The sequence below is a fragment of the Pinus tabuliformis genome, chromosome J, assembly GCF_031772625.1.
Source record: "Pinus tabuliformis cultivar Carrire ecotype Pingquan chromosome J, CPIR1, whole genome shotgun sequence".
Classification (NCBI taxonomy): domain Eukaryota; kingdom Viridiplantae; phylum Streptophyta; class Pinopsida; order Pinales; family Pinaceae; genus Pinus; species Pinus tabuliformis.
In genome coordinates this window covers 1,373,093,216-1,373,113,926 of record NC_142295.1, presented here as the reverse complement: position 1 = coordinate 1,373,113,926, position 20,711 = coordinate 1,373,093,216, and the positions used below count along the sequence as shown (strand labels likewise).

Genomic DNA, 20,711 nt, shown 5'->3' with positions numbered 1-20,711 from the left:
GCAGTTAAAAAACCATTTTAAGTGCAACAAATCAAGATTTAATCTCAATTTCTTCCGCCGGATTCCGTCACCGAAATCTCCAAAAAGTCGCATTATAGACAACTCCTTACAGTTTAAACAAAACATTACAATTAAAGAGTATCTAAGAAAGCACATAGGGAAGCACGGGGGAGCACTTAGGGAGCCTCCCATAGGCCTGACAGGAGCAAAGATGGGCACATGGGGGAGCAATTTAAGGCATGCACATGGGAGAACAATTTTGCACATGCACATGGAGAGCTAAATTTGCAAGAACTGTGCAAATTAAGCCCGAAACATAGTTCCAATTTTTTTGGAAGCGTGGTTTCAGGGATGCTTCGGCCACAGTTCTGAGGTCCAATGCGGAGGTGGGGGACAGTTTCGTACAACACTAGTGCAAATATTGTTCTTGAACCAAGATATCCTTGATATTTCCTCTTATTTTAGGAGGCAATAATGTTCTTGAACCAAGATATCCTTGATATTTTCTCTTATTTTAGCAGGCGATGTCAGAAAAACGTGGGAAGCATCAGGTAACACCTAGGGAGCGTCAAGCATTTCAGAAGCACAGGTTGACACATGGGAGAACAATTCAGCACGTGGGGGCGGCTATGAATTTGTAACTATGCAAATTGAGCCCAAAGCGTAGTTCCGTTTTTTGAAAGCGCAGTTCCCGGGGCACTTCGGCCACAGTTCCGCACAGTGCGGAGTTCCGAGGTCCAATGCAGGGGTGCGGGACACTTCCTACAATACTAGTGCAGCTATTGTTCTTGAACCAAGATATCCTTGATACTTTCTCTTATTTTAGCAGGTGATATCGGGAAATGTGGTTTATCAAAGTTATCTTCGATACGAGCTTGAGTTCTTCAAGGTTTGAAGCTTTCTATAAATACTTAGATTGAACTAGATCCTCCGTTGTTCTGTGGAATGTAACTCAAGCATTGTTCTCTTTGCTCTATCACTGCCAATTGATGTGCCCGGTACCTCTTTCTCTTCTGGCAGAGCAGACTGATGTATTGATGACTTCTTTGATCGTCACAGATCATAGATGCCCAAAGCTACAAAACTCATGGTAATTTGATAAAACCCTCATGAAAGCTGATCATGGCACATAAAGAAGTTGGGGGGAAATTGTAAGGCACTAAAATGAGTTTCCTTTTGAACCCAAAAAAACCTAAGACGAAACAGACTGTTGCTAAATTCATATTTGGCTGTATATATTATTCCATTTAAGCAATCAATATATTATATAGATTACCTCAAATATTTGTAATGCCTTAAAAAAAAATCAAATTTAAAAACAGTTGCCTTCAAATACATCGAATACATGTGTTTCAAGTGCACGCTGCATTGCTAGAGAACATGCAACCAAAGAACTGGGTTACATTAGCATTAAATTAATATAAAAAATTCCAGAGCTTTTGAAGTTGTTCGGTGCATCATCATTTCAATAGCAATTCCAGGCAACTAACAAGAGTTTTGAGAAATAATTTGAATCAGGCAACTAAAAACCATGATAATGCACCAAAGAAACGGTTTAAGTGCCCTATCACTAACTATGCTATATGAATTGTTGTGAGGCAAACCAATAGTTTAAAGTACTATGAACTGAACACTGGCAAATATAAACCAAGCTAAATGGGCACGGAATCAGAAATAACTATTGCAGCAAGGCAGAAGGAACAATAGTGCTGTGGAAATCAGGACTTGAGTTTCTTTGCAATGCCAGCAAGATATTTTCCCTGATGAAAAGCTTGCTCCAATTCTAGCTTGCTTGGCTGACGTGAACCATCACCAGCATAAGTTCCAGAACCATATGGACTGCCGCCTTTCACTTGTTCCATCTCAAACATTCCAGCTCCAAAGGTGTATCCCACTGGTACAAAGAGCAAGCCATGGTGAACCAGCTGTGTTATAGCTGTCAATCTGCATGTTACTAAAGTTGTTAATATCACATTGGAACCAAGGACTTCAACAAATTCAGAAATTTCAAGTGTTACATTTTGTAAAAAATGTTTCCTTTATTTATGTACAAATAGGGCATTCATTAAGAAAGAAAGGTCAGAAGGGTGACACCACAAGCACAAGCAATTTAAAGTGATTTTTGAGTTGAATACCCGATGAAGAATACAGGATTTCATGAAATTATCCACTACAGTTATATCCCTATGTACTGTCCAATTGCTTTCTTCTCCAAAAACAGATCACTGACCCTATTACAGAATACTACTAAAGCTGAACCTAAATTGGCCAGGATGGGAATAAGAGATTTACGAATGTTAGACTTGCAATAGCAAAGATGTAAAATAAGCTGCTTCAAATATCCCAAAGAAAAAGTTGCAAACAGTGTCTAAGACATTAATAAACCAAAAGTTCATGGATGCATCTAAGAAGAGCAGAGTGCATGTTTTATACTTGAATCAGAGTTAACTACATGTTACACAGGTTTTACAGACAGTGCAACTTAAAAATAAGCTACTATTACAGAGTACTGTTGGATATACAGAATATTCGGTGCTTCACAACAGCCCACTTGCATGGGCAACCCATGAGGGGTGATATGTGTTTCTGGTTGATTTGAACCTTTGCATAACAGTCGAACCAAAACCCAATGGCTTGCCTATTTACTTTTAACAGCATAAACTTCTTTGTTTATTTCCTTTTCCGTTGTGTGGCTACATACACTTAGCTTTTCATTTATAGGAAGTTACAGATACTTAAGCCCTGAAAGGTGGTCTTTCTCTGTAATCTTCATTGTCTAAAATTAAGACATCGATATATTTCATATTCCCTTGGGTTTAAAATGGTAGATTACAGTGTGTGTGTGAATGCATACCTTGCATGCATTCTAAGGTTGTAATGTTTCCTAATTTTCTCACCACAAAGTTTTAATAGATTTCAATTTCCAGTAATGAATTCTACCCACAGGTTTATAATATGCAGATATGTATCTTATGTAAGCATTCACAATAAATGAATACTGATTACCCAGTAATAGATCCTTTCTGCTGCTGCACTAAATAAAAGCTTATACAAATTGACAAATATACAAGAATGTGAATTCATCTCAGTGATCATGATAAAGCATAGAACGAAACTCACGCAGTCGTCTCCTGTCCACCACCCTGAGATCCTGTGCTGTAGAAAAGTCCGGCTGGCTTCCCTGCTAATTGTTGAGTTCGCCATAGCCCACCTGTCGCATCCAAGAAAGCTTTAAACTGAGCTGCCATCATTCCGTATCTCGTGGGAAAGCCAAACAAAAGGCCATCTGCATCTGCGAGTTGCTGAGGCTCGATGGTTGGCACTTTACTCTTGGGCGGTGCATACAATTTTGTGAGTACCTCCTCTGGGAGTGTTTCTGGAACCTGAAAAGACAAATTCTTTTGTTAATAAATTAGAGATGAAAGACTGTGTACGCTGCATAGTCATTTATTTAGAGAGGAAAGACTGCATACGAATTTATCAAGAACAGGAAGAATGAAGAACCTTCAGCACTGAAATACCATGAAATACCAAGGAAACATGTCAGATGAAAGTATCACCCAGTGTAAAGGACTAAATTCTATTATCAAAGGGATAACTTTAAAAGCCTCGGAAATATCACTGCCACCCTTGAATAAAATGGGATCTCCTTTTAACTCGTACATAATTACTTCGATGGTGAGTCTCTTCAATTGTACTATTCCTCTTGAGTCTTGATTGTTGAAAATATAATTTCAACTATGCAACAGTTGAGCCATGCAGCAGCATGAAGACTATAGCCGCGCACTTCACCAAGGATCGGGAGGCAGAAACACTCAAAATTTAAAATTGCGGAATAAAGGATCCACTTTAAATCTCAACCGTTAAATCTGGCCGATCAGCGGTCCAGATCGTGTCGGCATATCGGCAAGACGGCATATCAGCGGATTGGAGCATCGGAGGCAGGCAGTGGCAGCAATATGAAACATCGCCGATGAGCGATCGCCGATATCGCATCAGCACATCGCTATCGGCAATGTCATAGGGTCGGGGTCTTTAACATGAGTAAAGTTGCGATGCGATGAAGTGCGGACCCGATGGCTTCCCAAAACCAAATTGTATAATGTTTGTCTTTTCGTTGACCGCCGTGGAGGAAACGCTGAGGCCTTTAATGCATTTATGAAGGTTGGTGGAGGCCCGTCTTAAATGATTATGGGCACATACGTAATTTTTGGTGGAGTCCCATTAATATGAGCATGGGCGCATAGTTTTAATTTTTTTTTATGTTTTATATTTCTTATATACGGCATGTGTTAAATATATAATGTATGGCACACGGGAAGTTTTTTTTAAGGGTGTGCTCACAAAAAAAATACGAGGGTGCAGTAAAAGAAAAAAAACACACAGCAGTGTGTAAAATGAGAAGAACCAGGTGATGTAATTTCTGGAATAGCAAAAACCATGTGTGGTTTTGCACAAGCAGTGCATAAAGAAAATGGTGGAGCGATTTTTGTAAACCTGTGTTATTTTTATTTACAGCAGTAAACTTATGTAAACTTTTATTACAGCAGTAAGTTGTTGTTTTTCACAGCAGTGAATATAAAAGGGATTTTACAGTGGTAAATCTTTGCATCAGGTTTTAATGAATAGAATGTTTTTAATGGTGGTGAAATACTCTGTTTCTTCATGAATTTTTTTTAAGCTGTCTGTGCACAAAAATCCTGTGGAGGTAAAACAGAGCATTGCCTCTGTGTTTAGTTTGAATCTTGGTTTTGGTATTTTCCCCATCCAAAAATACCCAACAGTGGTATCAGAGCAGGCTTAGGCTCTTTGAAGGTGACAAAGAAGCTGAAAGAAGGACCTGTTGCAGCAGTAAAACTTCTCAAGCAAAGTGAAGGCTCAGTCAAGAGAATACTCAGGTATTTCACAAAGTTTTTTTTGTGTTGCTGAAGAAACAGTCAGCTGTTTAAACACACAGTCAAGGATTTAGTGGCATAGATCAGAATACAAGGAATGGCCAGCACAAGCACTGGTATGGGTTTGTTTAACACCCAGCTCCCACAGTTTAATGGGAAGAACTATGATTATTGGTCAATAACTATGACAGCCCTGCTTGCCTCTCAAGATTTATGGGAAATAGTTGAAGATGGCTTTGAAGAACCAGCAGATGAAACTGAGTTCAATGCATTAACTCAGGGAGAGAAGGATCTGCTTAAGAACAATAGGAAGAAAGATTCAAAAGCCCGTGTATTGTTGTATCTAGCAGTAGACCAGAGTATGTTTCCAAGGTTAGCAGCAGCTAAGACAGCCAATGAAGCATGGCAAACCCTCAAGACAGCCTATCAAGGCATGGAGAGAGTGAAGACAGCAAAACTACAATTGCTGAGAAAGGATTTTGAGAACTTGAACATGAAGGAGTCAGATAACATTGACTCATTCTTCATTCATGTGATTAGTGTAATCACACAAATGAGAACTCATGGAGAAACCATTGAAGACAGAAGGATTGTGGAGAAAATATTGAGGGTCTTACCCTCAAGGTTTGATGCCATAGTCACCACCATTGAAGAGACAAAGGATCTCTCAAACTATTCAGTTGATGAGCTACATGCATCACTGATAACACATGAACAGAGGTTGAGTAGGAATGAAAACTCATCCCTTGAGCAAGCCTTCAAGACCCAGATGTCCTTTGGAAGAGGAAGAGGTCAAGGCAGAGGAAACCGAAGAGGAAGAGGCAGAAGCCAGAACAGAGGTGGTAGGAACACCCCAGCAAATGCACAAGGAAGAGGCAGCAATCCAAATCAGAACCAAGGCCAAGGCAGCAGCCAACAAGGAGGACAACATCATGCTCATGGACAAAGGTATGAAAAATCCAATGTCCAATGTTATTACTGTAAAAAGTATGGGCATTATGCCAGTGAATGTAGAAAGAAACAGCATGATATGAACAGCAGACAAAATGCAAATGTTACTAGGGAAAACAACAGCCAAAATAATGTGTTGTTAGCATGTAACATGGCTGAAACACATAGTGAAGACATATGGTTCTTAGACTTAGGTTGCAGCAACCATATGACAGGAAACATTGCCCTCCTTAAATCAAAACTTGAAATCAGAGGTCACATTAGGAACTGATAGTAAAGTGTCTGTTATGGGAAAAGGGGAGATAAAAATATTTACAAAACAAGGAGAAAGGAAAACCATAGCAGATGTCTACTATGTCCCCGGAATGAGATGTAACCTATTGAGTGTTGGACAGCTTATCCAAAAGGGTTACAATGTTTATTTTGTAAATGATGTGTGCACCATCATGGATATACCACCCAGCAAAAGATGCATTGCTGAAGTGAAGATGACAAGGAACAGGATGTTCCCTCTCCGGATCAGGGCAGACATGAAGAACAAAAGGGAAATAGCAGCAGTCACCCAAGAGGCCTTTCAAAGCGTGCCAAAGGATGAGAACTGGTTATGGCACTTGAGATTCGGGCATCTAAATTTTGGAGGTCTGAATTTGTTGAGTAGGAAAGGAATGGTGAAAGGATTGCCATTGATAGAGAAGCCGGACAGCCTTTGTGAAGGTTGTATATTGGACAAACAACATAGAGAAAGTTTTCCATCAGGGAAATGTATAAGGGCAAAGGCACCCTTAGAGATTATCCACTCAGATTTGTGTGGACCAATGCAAGCTCCATCATTAGCTGGCAGCCTATATTTCTTGACATTCATTGATGATTTTACAAGAAAGACTTGGATATATTTCCTCAAGAACAAAAGTGAAGTCTTTGAGAAATTTCAAAATTTCAAAGCGCTTGTGGAGAACCAAAGCGGGCTGCACATAAAAGTATTGAGAACTGATAGAGGAGGTGAGTATATCTCCAAGGAATTCCTAAAGTTTTGTAGAGAAAATGGAATACATAAACAATTCACAACTCGGTACACCCCACAGCAAAATGGAGTTGCTGAAAGGAAGAATAGGACCATCATGGATATGGCGAGGAGCATGTTGAAGGCAAAGCATTTGCCGAATGAGTATTGGGCTGAAGCTGTACATAGTGCAGTTTATATACTGAATAGGTGTCCTACAAAAGCAGTGATGAACAAGGTGCCAGAAGAAGCATGGAGTGGGAGAAAGCAAGGAGTCACCCACATGAGAGTTTTTGGATGTGTGGCCTATGCACACATACCAGATCAGCTAAGGAGGAAGTTGGACAGCAAAGGGGAGAAATGCATCTTCATTGGATACAGTGATGAATCCAAAGCCTACAGACTGTACATTCCATCTACCAAGAAGTTCTTTGTCAGCAGGGATGTTCAATTCATTGAAGAGGAAGCTTGGGATGGAAGCATAGAGAAAACAGTTAATGTCAAGAACTGTTTGTCTCATGATGAAGATGAAGAGGAAGTGGCTGAAGTACATCCCCAAACAGCAGCGCCAACACAAGGACAGCAAGGAACACCATTGAGGATCAATGAGAGTGATTCTCCAAGCACACCACAAGGAGGAAATTCAAGTGCATCTTCAAGCACTTGCACACCAAGTGAAAGAGGTAAGAAATTTAGAAATCTAAGTGAAATTTATGAAGAAGGAATGAATTCCTTATTTGCCTTGTACTGTCATGTTGATGATCCTATTCATTTCGAAGATGCAATCAAAGATAGTAAATGGATAGAAGCTATGGATGAGGAGATGAATGCCATAGAGAGAAACAAAACATGGGATTTGGTTGAGCTACCAAAAGGCAAAGAAGTCATTGGTGTGAAATGGGTCTATAAGACCAAGAGCAATGCTGAAGGCAAGATTGAAAGGCACAAGGCAAGGCTGGTTGTCAAAGGGTACAAGCAGCAGTATGGGAGAGATTATGAGGAGACTTTCGCACCGGTTGCAAGGATGGAAACCGTGAGAGCAGTGCTGTCCATAGCAGCACAAAACAAATGGAAAGTCTATCAAATGGATGTGAAGTCAGCATTCCTAAATGGAGTGTTAATGGAAGAGGTTTATGTGGAACAGCCTCTCGGATATGAGAAGAAAGGTGAAGAGCACAAAGTGTGCAAGTTGAAGAAAGCTCTTTATGGGCTGAAGCAAGCGCCAAGAGCATGGTACAGCAGGATAGATTCTTATCTAATGGATAATGAATTTGACAAGTGTGAAGGAGAACCCACAGTCTACATCAAGGAAAAGGATGGTAAAATTTTAATTGTTGTCTTGTATGTAGATGATGTTATTTTCACTGGAAATGACAGTTATCTTATTGAGAATTTTAAATCAGTCATGAAGGGTGAATTTGAAATGACTGACATGGGTTTGTTGAGATACTTCTTAGGCATAGAAGTAGAGCAAAATGAAAAAGGGATTTTTATATCTCAAGCAAGATATGTAAATCAAATTTTGAGCAGATTTAAGATGGAAGAATGCAAGGCAGCAATCACTCCCACAGTGATGGGATTAAAACTCAGCAGAGAGGACAGCAGCAAGGATTTTGATCCTAGCTTGTATAAAAGTATTGTAGGCAGCCTTATGTATTTAACAGCAACTAGGCCTGATTTAATGTATGCTGTTAGTTTAATTTCCAGATTTATGGAGAGGCCAAAGGAGGCACATTGGCAGGCAGCAAAGAGAATTTTGAGGTATGTCAAAGGTACCAAAATGTTTGGCATATTATATAGTGTCTCAGAAAGTTCAGATTTAATTGGTTACACTGATAGCGATTGGGCTGGAAGTGTAGATGATCGGAAGAGCACTTCCGGTTATGTTTTTCATATGGGTTCAGGAGCCATTTCATGGGCTTCTAAGAAGCAGTCCATTGTAGCATTGTCTACAGCAGAGGCTGAATATGTGGCAGCTACAGCAGCAGCATGTCAAGCAGTGTGGATGAGAAGAATGTTGAGAAGCTTAGGCCAAGAGCAGGCAAAAGCGACAGTGATCTTTTGTGACAATAGCTCAGCTATTGCATTGTCAAAGAATTCAGTGTTTCATAAGAGAACGAAACACATTGATACAAGGTTTCATTATATCAGAGAATTGGTAAGCAATGGAGAAATCAGTTTGCAACATTGCAGCACTCAGGAACAGATCGCAGACATCTTGACAAAGCCATTGGATCAGAAAAGCTTTGAATTTTTGAGGAAGTGTTTGGGTATGATTGAATGCCCGACAGTTGAAATTAAAGGGGAGTGTTGAAAATATAATTTCAACTATGCAACAGTTGAGCCATGCAGCAGCATGAAGACTATAGCCGCGCACTTCACCAAGGATCGGGAGGCAGAAACACTCAAAATTTAAAATTGCAGAATAAAGGATCCACTTTAAATCTCAACCGTTAAATCTGGCCGATCAGCGGTCCAGATCGTGTCGGCATATCGGCAAGTCGGCATATCGGCGGATTGGAGCATCGGAGGCAGGCAGTGGCAGCAATATGAAACATCGCCGATGAGCGATCGCCGATATCGCATCAGCACATCGCTATCGGCAATGTCATAGGGTCGGGGTCTTTAACATGAGTAAAGTTGCGATGCGATGAAGTGCGGACCCGATGGCTTCCCAAAACCAAATTGTATAATGTTTGTCTTTTCGTTGACTGCCGTGGAGGAAACGCTGAGGCCTTTAATGCATTTATGAAGGTTGGTGGAGGCCCGTCTTAAATGATTATGGGCACATACGTAATTTTTGGTGGAGTCCCATTAATATGAGCATGGGCGCATAGTTTTAATTTTTTTTTATGTTTTATATTTCTTATATACGGCATGTGTTAAATATATAATGTATGGCACACGGGAAGTTTCTTTTAAGTGTGTGCTCACAAAAAAAATACGAGGGCGCTGTAAAAGAAATACACACAGCAGTGTGTAAAATGAGAAGAACCAGGTGATGTAATTTCTGGAATAGCAAAAACCATGTGTGGTTTTGCACAAGCAGTGCATAAAGAAAATGGTGGAGCGAATTTTTGTAAACCTGTGTTATTTTTATTTACAGCGGTAAACTTATGTAAACTTTTATTACAGCAGTAAGTTGTTGTTTTTCACAGCAGTGAATATAAAAGGGATTTTACAGTGGTAAATCTTTGCATCAGGTTTTAATGAATAGAATGTTTTTAATGGTGGTGAAATACTCTGTTTCTTCATGAATTTTTTTTAAGCTGTCTGTGCACAAAAAATCCTGTGGAGTTAAAACAGAGCATTGCCTCTGTGTTTAGTTTGAATCTTGGTTTTGGTATTTTCCTCATCCAACAATACCCAACATTGATTAACCGGACCTTGTAGATACAAATCTTATATCACTATTGGCTTGGATAGCTAGGCATATGATTTTCTAAATCACACAACAAAGCTCTGATGTATGGATATTGTTACCAAGGATTCAACTTTCCATCAGCAATGCTTACCTTCTCCAATGTTGAGGATATGTTTGATAATCTTAGCTATCCATCGATAATGTAGTTAATTTATGTTCAAATACAGAAAGGGTGGGGAAAAAGTCTTAAAAGGTCACACAACGTTGTGTTCATTACAAATATATCAATTTTGTAACTTTTACGCCAAGATCCTTAAAAAATAAAACAGAATAAGCAGTAGACTTATTTTTCATTTTTAAAGTTGAACATGTTTAATTTGTCAAGATTTATTCCGAGAACAAGAACAAGGCTAGAAAAAGTGCACTTGTCAATTGTTCATAAATAAACTAACTCTACCGCGATATCTGGTTGAGAATTTGCTTCTCTTCATTGGCATAAATTTATAATTTGGAATGAGCAAAATGCAAGAAGCTGGAAAGGAAGTGTAACAGTTTCACTTCTTGACTCTTAAATTACTGGGGTGGCTGTAGTCTCTGGGTATAAAGTGACCCCATCGCTCGATACTACAATAAAGTTTATAGAAACAATGTATCTAATGTATATAATTGAGAAATTGAGATTTTAAAAGAGATACAGTTTGGAAAGAGTTGTAAAGGATATTAACCTGCCACAACGTGGCTTCTACTCCTTCCACAGAGGCGGCACCGTTTTTAATCTCCTCAGCAAGTTTCTCTACATGTCCATACATAGAATAGTACCTGCAAAAGTATCAGTTTACGTGAAGGATGTTACATAAATCGATGCCACCATAAGATTCAACAAGACAGTTATATGTGCTGAATAGTTAAGTACTTCCAACAGGAATTATTGTCCTCGGGATATAATAATACCATTAGAACCTAATAAAAAACTAACCAACATGGTGAAAAGAGAAAACATAGTCAGAGGTCAGGATCTGTGCAAGTTCAGCTCAACGGAAGAATTGAAGCAAGAGAAAATGAAGATGGAAGTGAAATGTATCTCCTAAGTTTACAATTGCTTCTTCCAGGTACTGCATGCTACCTAGTTTTTAAATTAGATACATACTGAAATTGACATTAACCCAACTGATTGCGTTATTGATGATCTAGATTCCTAAAAACATAACATGAGATGACAAGAATGAAGCAGAACTACGGTACAACAAGCTCTCTAGATGGTTGAATCCCATGGTGTATCAACACACAATGTGATATGGATGATTGGTAAAAGTAATGCCTTGTTATGAACTTTGTTTAAATCAAATATTGGTTCAATTTCAACTTCATACTGCCTCTACAGGAAGAATTCCAAGCTCAAGCATAAATGCTATGTGCTAGGTGCAGATAAAAACAAGATTCTCAGCATTCCAGGCTCCCTTAGAACTAGGAGGCCTATAGCTTAAAGTAAGCAAACATAGAAGCGAAACAACTAAAGAGTCTTGCCTCTAGGGAGCCTCAATAAGGTTCCCTCTCCAGATGAGTTTAAACAAGCTCTAATCAAAATGAAAAATGAGCATTCAATAGGGAATAGATTGGACAAGATCCACTTACACTTTATAAACTTGTGTCTCTTCAGACTTTGGAGAGACAAAATGCTACACACAGTTTAAGAAAACGTACTGCAACCGTTCTTTTATTCGTCATGAACCATACTGCAACCTTTCTTATATTCTCTGTCAGACGTCCTTCATGGATTTTCCATAATGCAAAACTTGAAATATTGAGTAGAAGATCCCATAGGAAGGCTAACTAGCTACAACATCAGTCCAGTTTCTTGTAGATTCATGGCAACAAAGCCTGTAGGCTGTAATAGTCGAATGCAGAAAGTTTAAACTAAAAAGATGGATTTGAACATATGATCGATATTCCTACAAAATCCTTGACATCTTGACCTTCTTTATCAAGGAGACTTAGCAAACTGGCAAACAGGGTTTCACACTCGACTGTGAGAAGCTAGACAACCATTTTGCCTTTTGGCTCTCTAGTTTCCAATTGAACTATAAATATGTACAAAGGGTATTGCTAGATTATCCTTGACATTTTAAGACTCAGATTTGCATAGGTATTTATCAAGGAGGCTTAGCAAACTGCTAAAAAAAACACCACTCTGTACTGTATTGGGAGATAATAAGCTCAGCATTTTTCAAATTGCCCACCCAATATTCATTACGTCTATTTAAGCTTTACTGTTTCACAAGTAGCCAAGGACTACAATCTACTACATTCCAATTATTGTGGTTTCATTTCTGTACATGAGGATTAGTTGCAACCGTTTTCACTTTTGAAGGATGGTTCTATTCTAAAAATTGTTTCTATAAATTGATAGACATATGTCACAATATTAGGGAATCATCTGATGACAACCAGTGTCTTCATGGATGCCCTGGCAAGTTTGATGACAATGATCTAAAACATTTTAAGGCATCCCCATGACATTTAAAAAGGTTGTATGTCAATCCTGAACTTCACATGCCCTTACTAGTGCACTGCATTTGGGAATTGAATAAGCATAAAATTTAAAGGAGAGCAAGAAATACAAAAGGTAATAAACCCTGTTTAAAATTGATAGACATATGTCACAATATTAGGGACTCATCTGATGACAACCAGTGTCTTCATGGATGCCCTGGCAAGTTTGATGACAATGATCTAAAACATTTTTAGGCATCCCCATGACACCTAAAAAGGTTGTATGTCAATCCTTAACTTCACATGCCCTTACTAGTGCACTGCATTTGGGAATTGAATGAGCATAAAATTTGAAGGAGAGCAAGAAATACAAAAGGTAATAAACCCTGTTTGAACATGCTTTGATCTATCAATGGTGGCTTGCTGGGTTGACAAAAGTAGGTAGCTAATATAGCCACCACCAAGGTTCAAGTCTACCGAGTGGTTGTTTTCATGTTTGTGGTTGTGTGCTGATGCATGCAACAGTGGTTGAGGCCAGGTACAAATCTTGGACTACTTTGGCAGAATTGACACCCCACCACTTGCAGCTGCTTAGCTGAAGATATCCAATCAATTGGTGCTAATGGCTCCATTGTAAAGCTATATATGGATGCTAATGGTTCTTGATGTGCATGTTGAGGAAAAGGGGTCAGACCAGGTGAAAGTTTGGGAAAATTTTGATAGATAACCCTGCAACCTATCACCTAAGCTAAAGGAAGTCTATGTTATGCATTGAAACACTGACCTTGGGGCATGCTTCTCAAAACAATTTCAAAAAAAGAATCCTATGAAGAATGCGGTCACATCTTGCGCTTGACATGTGGAATGTAAGGCAGAATTGTACAATCCATCATATATAGGAATCACACAACTAGAGCTAGGTATGAAACCTACGCAAAGACCCTCTTGTAAACAAGTATATTCTTCATTGTATTTTCATCATGTTGTGTCCCCTGGATAAGACTTGATATTACCTAATGGAACTCTTACCTGACTTCACATTTTGTTGCCAACCATGATAAAAAACAAAGATTTCCATATAGGCTGGTTAAAAACATTGTATGACATTGCCATAGACCTAAACAAAATTCAGCAAGAAGAAAATGCATGTTCTCCACACTGACAAAGTAAGCTTTTAAGAATCATCCCAAAAGCCTAAAAATGTTAACAGGGTTTTCAATTGGCTTCAGTCAAGACAGTGAAGGTCATTGAACAAAATAGGTAGGTTATTCCGAAAGATCCATGGTTCAAGGGAAATGCCTTGACTATGCAAAAACGGAAACAATGGCTAAAACTGCACCTTATGATGAGTAGGTAATACATATTACTAAATACAATTAACTATAAAAAATTAACATCTTCTTTATATGTATTTGTATCATTTACAATGCGTATGCATATACACATCATGCCTATAATTAGGGAAGGAATAGAGTTGATGGTGAATTCTAATGTGTAACTGAGTGCATGTAAAATTATTATTCTATACAAGGAGAAGCTATATTCATTTAAATTTCCAAGATGCAGCTGAATTCACAAGCTACCTTTTCTACTCAAGGGAACTTTTAAGTTTTCTTCCATTGCACAATTAAGTAAAATTGATTGAGAAGTTATAATCTTCATGTTCCAAGATCAAGTTTTGGGTTTCTTTAGCTCAGCTAGAAAATCTATTCAGCTTTTCTCATCTTGCTCTACCTTTGGTACACAATAAATTGGTATCAACTCCTCAATATTGATGCCAAATTTGCAAAATTATCAAATTCCTAGTGCTCCAAGGAGTGAACCTTCTATCTTGAGTAGTAGAAGGTATGAAAAAGGATTTGCAAGACCTAGGCTGATGAAAATTAACTGAACCTTCTTATCTTGAAACCGTTTGTAGAATGCAAGACCTAGGCTGGCATTGTCAGTTAAGCTGATGGCCTCCACATGAACCCATTATTGGGAGTTTCATTCCACGCTTGAATTTGTAATTCATCAACTGCATGGCATTGTCTTTGGAAAGTCAAGACATTACAGATTCAACTATTGAGCCATCATAGCTTAATTCTGAGCTTAACCCTTAAAACCGCATAGAGATTTACCACCCTTTGCTGATTATATCTCGTTTAAATTTCTCCAACATTTTCAATTGATCACATCTCAAACCCTAAGTAGTTCTTAAAAGCTTCTTTGATCCGTTAATATCCATCAAACCTTTCATCTGAAAGACAACCATAGAGAAAAGGATCTGGTTTTGATCCTAATCGTGACCCTCTGCAACAAATGGTAAAAAAATACCAATGTTACAAATTTCAAAGAAATCTTCAAGAGAACCACGACATTCTAACTCCAGACAATGACAGGGGACCTCCCCAACATTCACTTGGTTTTATAAGTTCACTACTGCTTGCAGAAGTAATCAACCAACTATCCACATAGAAAAGAGATGAGATACAGACACCAGTACCTCAGCTGCAGAATGAAGAACAAAATCCAGTCTACCAATTCTCTGTGAACCTCCAGACCCTCTCAAAGAGGAGGTTTTATGTTTAGCACCTGCTCCTTCCAATGCCCAACAACCTTTCATGGATCAGTCATATACCTCCCAGTTTACCATAGGCAATATTCTTAGCAGAGAGGAAACTCAACAAAAATCTATGCAGTGACAAAACAAATTTCCAATTAAAAAACGTAACCATCTATAACACCAAGCTGGATCTTTTACTTTCCCTCTTTCTCATGCCCTTGCAACACAATAGATGTCCAATACAATGATCACGAAGGAAAGGAACTTCGGCCTCTGGATCTAGGTTCCAGATTCACAATCACATCTTTGAAACAACAAACAGTGCTTGTAACCACATCTAATCTGATGGCAAGTCCTATACCTCAAGTAGGATCAAATCAGCGAAATCCATCTTTTGTCTACAGTAGCCAACACATCTTCAGTTCATCAACACATATAAGTGCATATCCGATGTGTCCAAAACTGAATCACTCCCACTTCCATCTTGCTTCCACCCCAACATAGTCACAATTACCTAAGCAACTCACCTTTGCTTTAGCACCGATGACCTAGATTTCATTTGGGTTTAGTAAGTGCAGCAGAATCTTAGGTTTATCAGTCCACACAACTGAAGGATACCCAATTGCATCTTGCTCCCACCCCATCATATATGTTAAGAAACAGGCTTTTGCTTCAGTGCCATAAAACACCAAACCAACACATCTACGCTTCTGTGTTCGATATGTGTAATGCATTCATCCTTGGCTACACAAACAAGCAAGTCTTGTCTCCTCACAATTGAAGTGTGCCAACTTCCATCTTGCTCTCACCCAAGCACAAGCATGGCTACCAAAACGGCTGAGTTGTGCTCACAGTAGCACCACTGCCTAACTTGGCTACCAATTTGGTCCATCTGTGCTCTCAACAGGGCCCATGGTCAAAAAGGATTCTGATACGACTCATTTGGGGTCTCAATAACACTGATGGCCAATGCCACTTAAATTACTCATCTGTGCTCAAGCAACAACAATGGCCATCTCGACTATAAAAAGAGCTTATCTATGCTCTACACTACAGAAAATCCAATGAGGTTAGCAATATAGCTCATTTATTCTTCTAGCAGCATCAGTGGCCAAAACAACTCAGCTTAGCTAACAACAATAATAGAAATATAGGAACTTACTCACCAATAGCTCCCTAATCAATTCAAGCACGTCCTGACAACAGTGCTTGAGAGGTCATCCTACACATATGTTATATTGTGGATGCCATACTCAAAGCCCTTCCTTTTATAACAGTTCCACTAAAATCAAGAACTCCTCATGCCAACTAAGCTTCCGATAGTATTATTCGTAACTAAGGAATATAACCTATACAAATCCAGTATAATATAACTTTCCTCTGTAAGCAATTCAAATTAAGCAGAAACTCCCAGAAGCATTTGAAACTCAGGGTTAATTTCCACTAAGAGAGGAGGACATGAAAAGTACGGAATATTAATGTACTTTTAACTTGTATTTTTGCCACTTGCAGGCATGTGCACATTAACACGTCACCCCTATATTCAGGGGAGTACTACAGTAGATGAACAATGCCAATATGTAACAAAATATATACAAAATTATTTTACATCAGGAAAGGCCACGTGGCCCTCTAATGCGAGCTACACTTCATACTTAAGGGGGCTCCTCTCGTATTGTACAACCAGCTAGACTTTCCTTGGCTCGCCTAGAAGATCATTGTACAATCAACTAGAGTTTCCTTGGCTCACCTAGAAGATCTGTTCAGCTCTTCTAGTCTCTCTATACCTTTGGACTATATGGATATTGGAAAATATACAAATACTTTGAAATGCTCAACTCAATTGAGGACAGCTTTTTGGTAAATATGCGATTTTTTCATATGGGAATAACAATAATGGCATTTCTTTTGGTTTTAAGGTTACTACAATCCAAATTGTTTAGTGGGATAAACTTAAAGCATTGTCATGCTCCGCATGCTACAAAAATACAAGACTAATAAAGGAATAAAGCGCTATAGAACATTTGCATGACTTTCCCCGTAAGGATATAACTTGCTAAATAATGAATTCCTACAATAGGCCAAACATCAAATGAAGGTGTTACAGGCACAATGTCAGTAATTATCCTTGTACAAACATTTAAAGACCAAGGATCATTCACAGCTAAACTAACAGAAGCCAAAAAAAGGGGAATTTGGCAAGATGTAGAACTACTGATGAAGTTGCCTCAAAGATCAGTGCTAGATTAAGTCATAAATCAAATACCAATATCGTGAAGAACGATTCACCAGAAGGCTTGAAGCCACGGTCATGGATTGACCAGCTCTTGCAAGATCTTTAGGTAGAAATAGCCAAGGAAATAAAAACCTGGTGGCATCGCAGACTTCTTGTTATTATACCTATATATAAACCTAAATACAAATATTGGACAGGTATTGGGAACGAAACTTCCAGACTTTAATTATCAACCACTTACCCACTTGTAGTTGACCAAGTTGGCTACTCTGTATTTAAGCAATGCCATCCCAACATTCCTTGCTGCTTCATCATACAAGGCATCGGTATTCTGATTACAGTCTTGCATTTGTAGCTATTATCCAGTATTCATCTGGTCAATTCCCACAAAACTGTGACATTCATTATGAACATATGGGCTACAGAGAATCAAGATTGATCCCATCCAAACATTATATGCAGGTGAGATATATTGCCTGTTGGTTGTACTTCATGTTATACTTTAAGGGCATGATTATTGTTTCGATCACTCACAATCTCAGCTACATGCGTATACAAGGCACTATTATGGATGAAATTAAATTTATATCAATAAAACTAGAAATTGGTACAGAAAAGCAAACCATGGACTATTAATTGAACCAACAAGATCAAGGATGGCTTAGACAAAAGAAAAGGGTCACTCTTAGAATTCTTCATTTGTAAACACTGTTAGCTGCTCACTTGCCAAGCACATAAACATGTAAAGTAAATATGAGTACAAATGTTTTATGTTCAAATCCCCAATTATTTACTCGTGAACACCTGTTGAGGCCTGTTGAGGGTGGCGCTGTTCACCTAGCAGTTATAATGGTAGCAGTAGAAATCAACCCCATATCACACCAGTATGAGACCGGGCAAGTTGCTGATTCATCTAATATCGCTAGCCAAGAATGGAAGTCAATTTGGAATTTCCATTTTTTCATTTCACAATGTTATGATCGTCACTGCCCACAAAAGAAATATAGCAAGACATGGGTAAACATATTAGAATGTCCCTGGTGATATGACAACCATCGCAAAGACAGGAAACAGTTTGAAGCAACTTGTGTTTCTTGCCAGATGTAAATATTGGATATACAACTATAGACATACCGGCAATTAAGTTAGTGTTATGGTTTTTTGAAAAGTCAATTTATTTAGAGTGGCATGTTTCAAAATGTTGCAAGGACTGGATTCAACCAGGATGCTGAGAAGAACTGTGCTTTATAGTCCTATCTGCTTAGAAAATGCCCCATCAAAGCTTGCAACATACCTGGTAGCCACGCCCACATACAATACTTTCTCACTGTTTGCTTACATGTTCACTGTAAATTTTGGAAGCAAATCAGTTACCAGTATCTTTAGTTAACACTCTAAAATGAAAAAACAGTAGAACATGAGTCAAAGCAAAACAGGACTGACATAAGTAAAAAATTGAGATCAATCTCTTTCAAAAGTTGCTTTTCCAACCTATATGCATTTCACGAATCTGTCCTCTCTTCAGGCTATGCAGAGATATAATAATGGGCTCTTACCATTCACACTTTCTTTCAAGAAGCTTTGTTGGATCCATTTGGGATTGATTTGGAAAGCCCCCAGATCACGGAGACAGCTATGAGCAAAAATATAAATGGATAGACTATGATAATTGATTATTTGTAAGCAGCAAATGCACACCTTCAACAAAATGACAATTTAGATGCCTAATAAGCACGCAGTTGCAATCAAGGCCTGAGCTGAAGCCCTGGCACGGTTGCATGGGCGTACCCTGTTCTTAGGATTTTTGGCTTAAAAAATGGCTACAAATCATATGAATTTGCATCGACTTTTCTTATGCCTTTTGACTTCAATGTACATTTATATCGTAGCTCCTAGACAGAAACAGAAACCCAAAACACTGGATTCGAGATAGCCTCCCTCCCCATCCACCGCAGAAACAAAATTGGATCTAGGGGCTATATGGCTGGAGATGCATAAGTAATGCAGATTCCTTTTGGACCAAATGTCTGATCAAGTTGGGCTGGTTTTGGACAGCACAATACCGCAAAATAAATAATGCTGGAACACTAATGGCCAGCACTTTATGAGCCTTACTCTGTTAAAGGGAAATAAACTACCGTGCTGCACTTCACAAAGTCAGTAAACTGGCAATTAAAAGAGGTTGTTTAGTTTTTATAAACTCATTATCAGAATGACAAACATAACAATTAGCATAATCTATCTTCTTCCAAGCATCTGTCTCGTTCATGCATGCCGAAGAGAATGAGATTATTACGACATGCAGTATCTGGGCTTGCTGGATATAAACAAAAAAACATGATCGAAAAAAGCCAGAACTGAATAATTTCAGAGAGCAATCGAAATTAAATATTTAGACTTACACAATGTAAATTTTGACGGCCATTTTGAATCTGCTGAACGCGTTGGATCAACGAACAATGCTCATTCACTATTTCTCACGGAAAGAACGATGAGTCGGAAGTGTGATAAGCAGCCAGGAAGCGCTGCATTTTATAGCAAATGCCTGCGTACCGATGCCGGGAGCTTGCTTAGCTCGGATCCAGAGATGAATAGCGTCAGGTTTGACGAGTCATGAGTGTTGTGGTAGTTAGATGTTACAGGGTGCGCACCATCATTGACCTGACTCTCCAACGCCTCTTTCGCGTGGCATCGTTCTTTTCTCTTGTTTTGTTTTGATTACATTATTTATTTATTATTTTCCATTTTTACCTGTTATTACGTTTTCCCGTTGACTCTGTTTATGGAAAGTATTGCATCCTTATCCAGGTTTTTTATTTTATTTATTTTATTTATTTTTTCATTGTTGTTTTATTTACCGGAAAGACCGAATAATTAACTTAGAGTAAAAGCGTGCTCTTTTACGGACCACCAGCTGGTTATTATAGGTGGCGTGGTTTTCCTTGATAACGGTGATGAGTCAAACCGACATTCGCGGATAGCAGCCAGAGATGGCTGTCCTCACTGTTGGTTTGACACCTGAGTTTGATAGGTTTTGCCACCTTCGGAAAAAAAACTAACTTAGAGTAAAGATTTCCGCTATTAACTATAGACAAAGTAAAAAATCCCCTCCTCTTTGAGCTTAATTAATAGAGGCTAGAGCATCCTGCCTAATTGAGTTAGGTTGTTTAATTAATATATAGTAGAGCATGTTATTTAAGACTTGAACCTAGGTAGATGGGATGATAAGT

General features: G+C 38.6%; 1 protein-coding gene across 2 annotated transcripts; it reads right to left on the bottom strand.

Annotated features, from left to right (window-relative positions):
• Positions 1-1,381: 1,381 nt before the first annotated feature.
• On the bottom strand, positions 1,382-20,066 carry LOC149232475 (putative NAD(P)H dehydrogenase (quinone) FQR1-like 1). 2 transcript variants are annotated; one of them, XM_089379426.1, is made up of 4 exons: positions 19,884-20,066; positions 10,936-11,029; positions 3,121-3,383; positions 1,382-1,944 (listed from the first exon to the last, which is right to left on the bottom strand). In XM_089379426.1, exons 1-4 carry the CDS (start codon positions 19,904-19,906, stop codon positions 1,719-1,721), a joined length of 606 nt encoding a protein of 201 aa, XP_089235552.1. In that variant the 5' UTR covers positions 19,907-20,066; the 3' UTR covers positions 1,382-1,718. The 2 variants fall into 2 exon arrangements, with proteins under 2 accessions (XP_089235552.1, XP_089235553.1); XM_089379427.1 differs by lacking the exon at positions 19,884-20,066 and adding an exon at positions 15,186-16,257.
• Between the last annotated feature and the right edge of the window lie 645 nt (positions 20,067-20,711).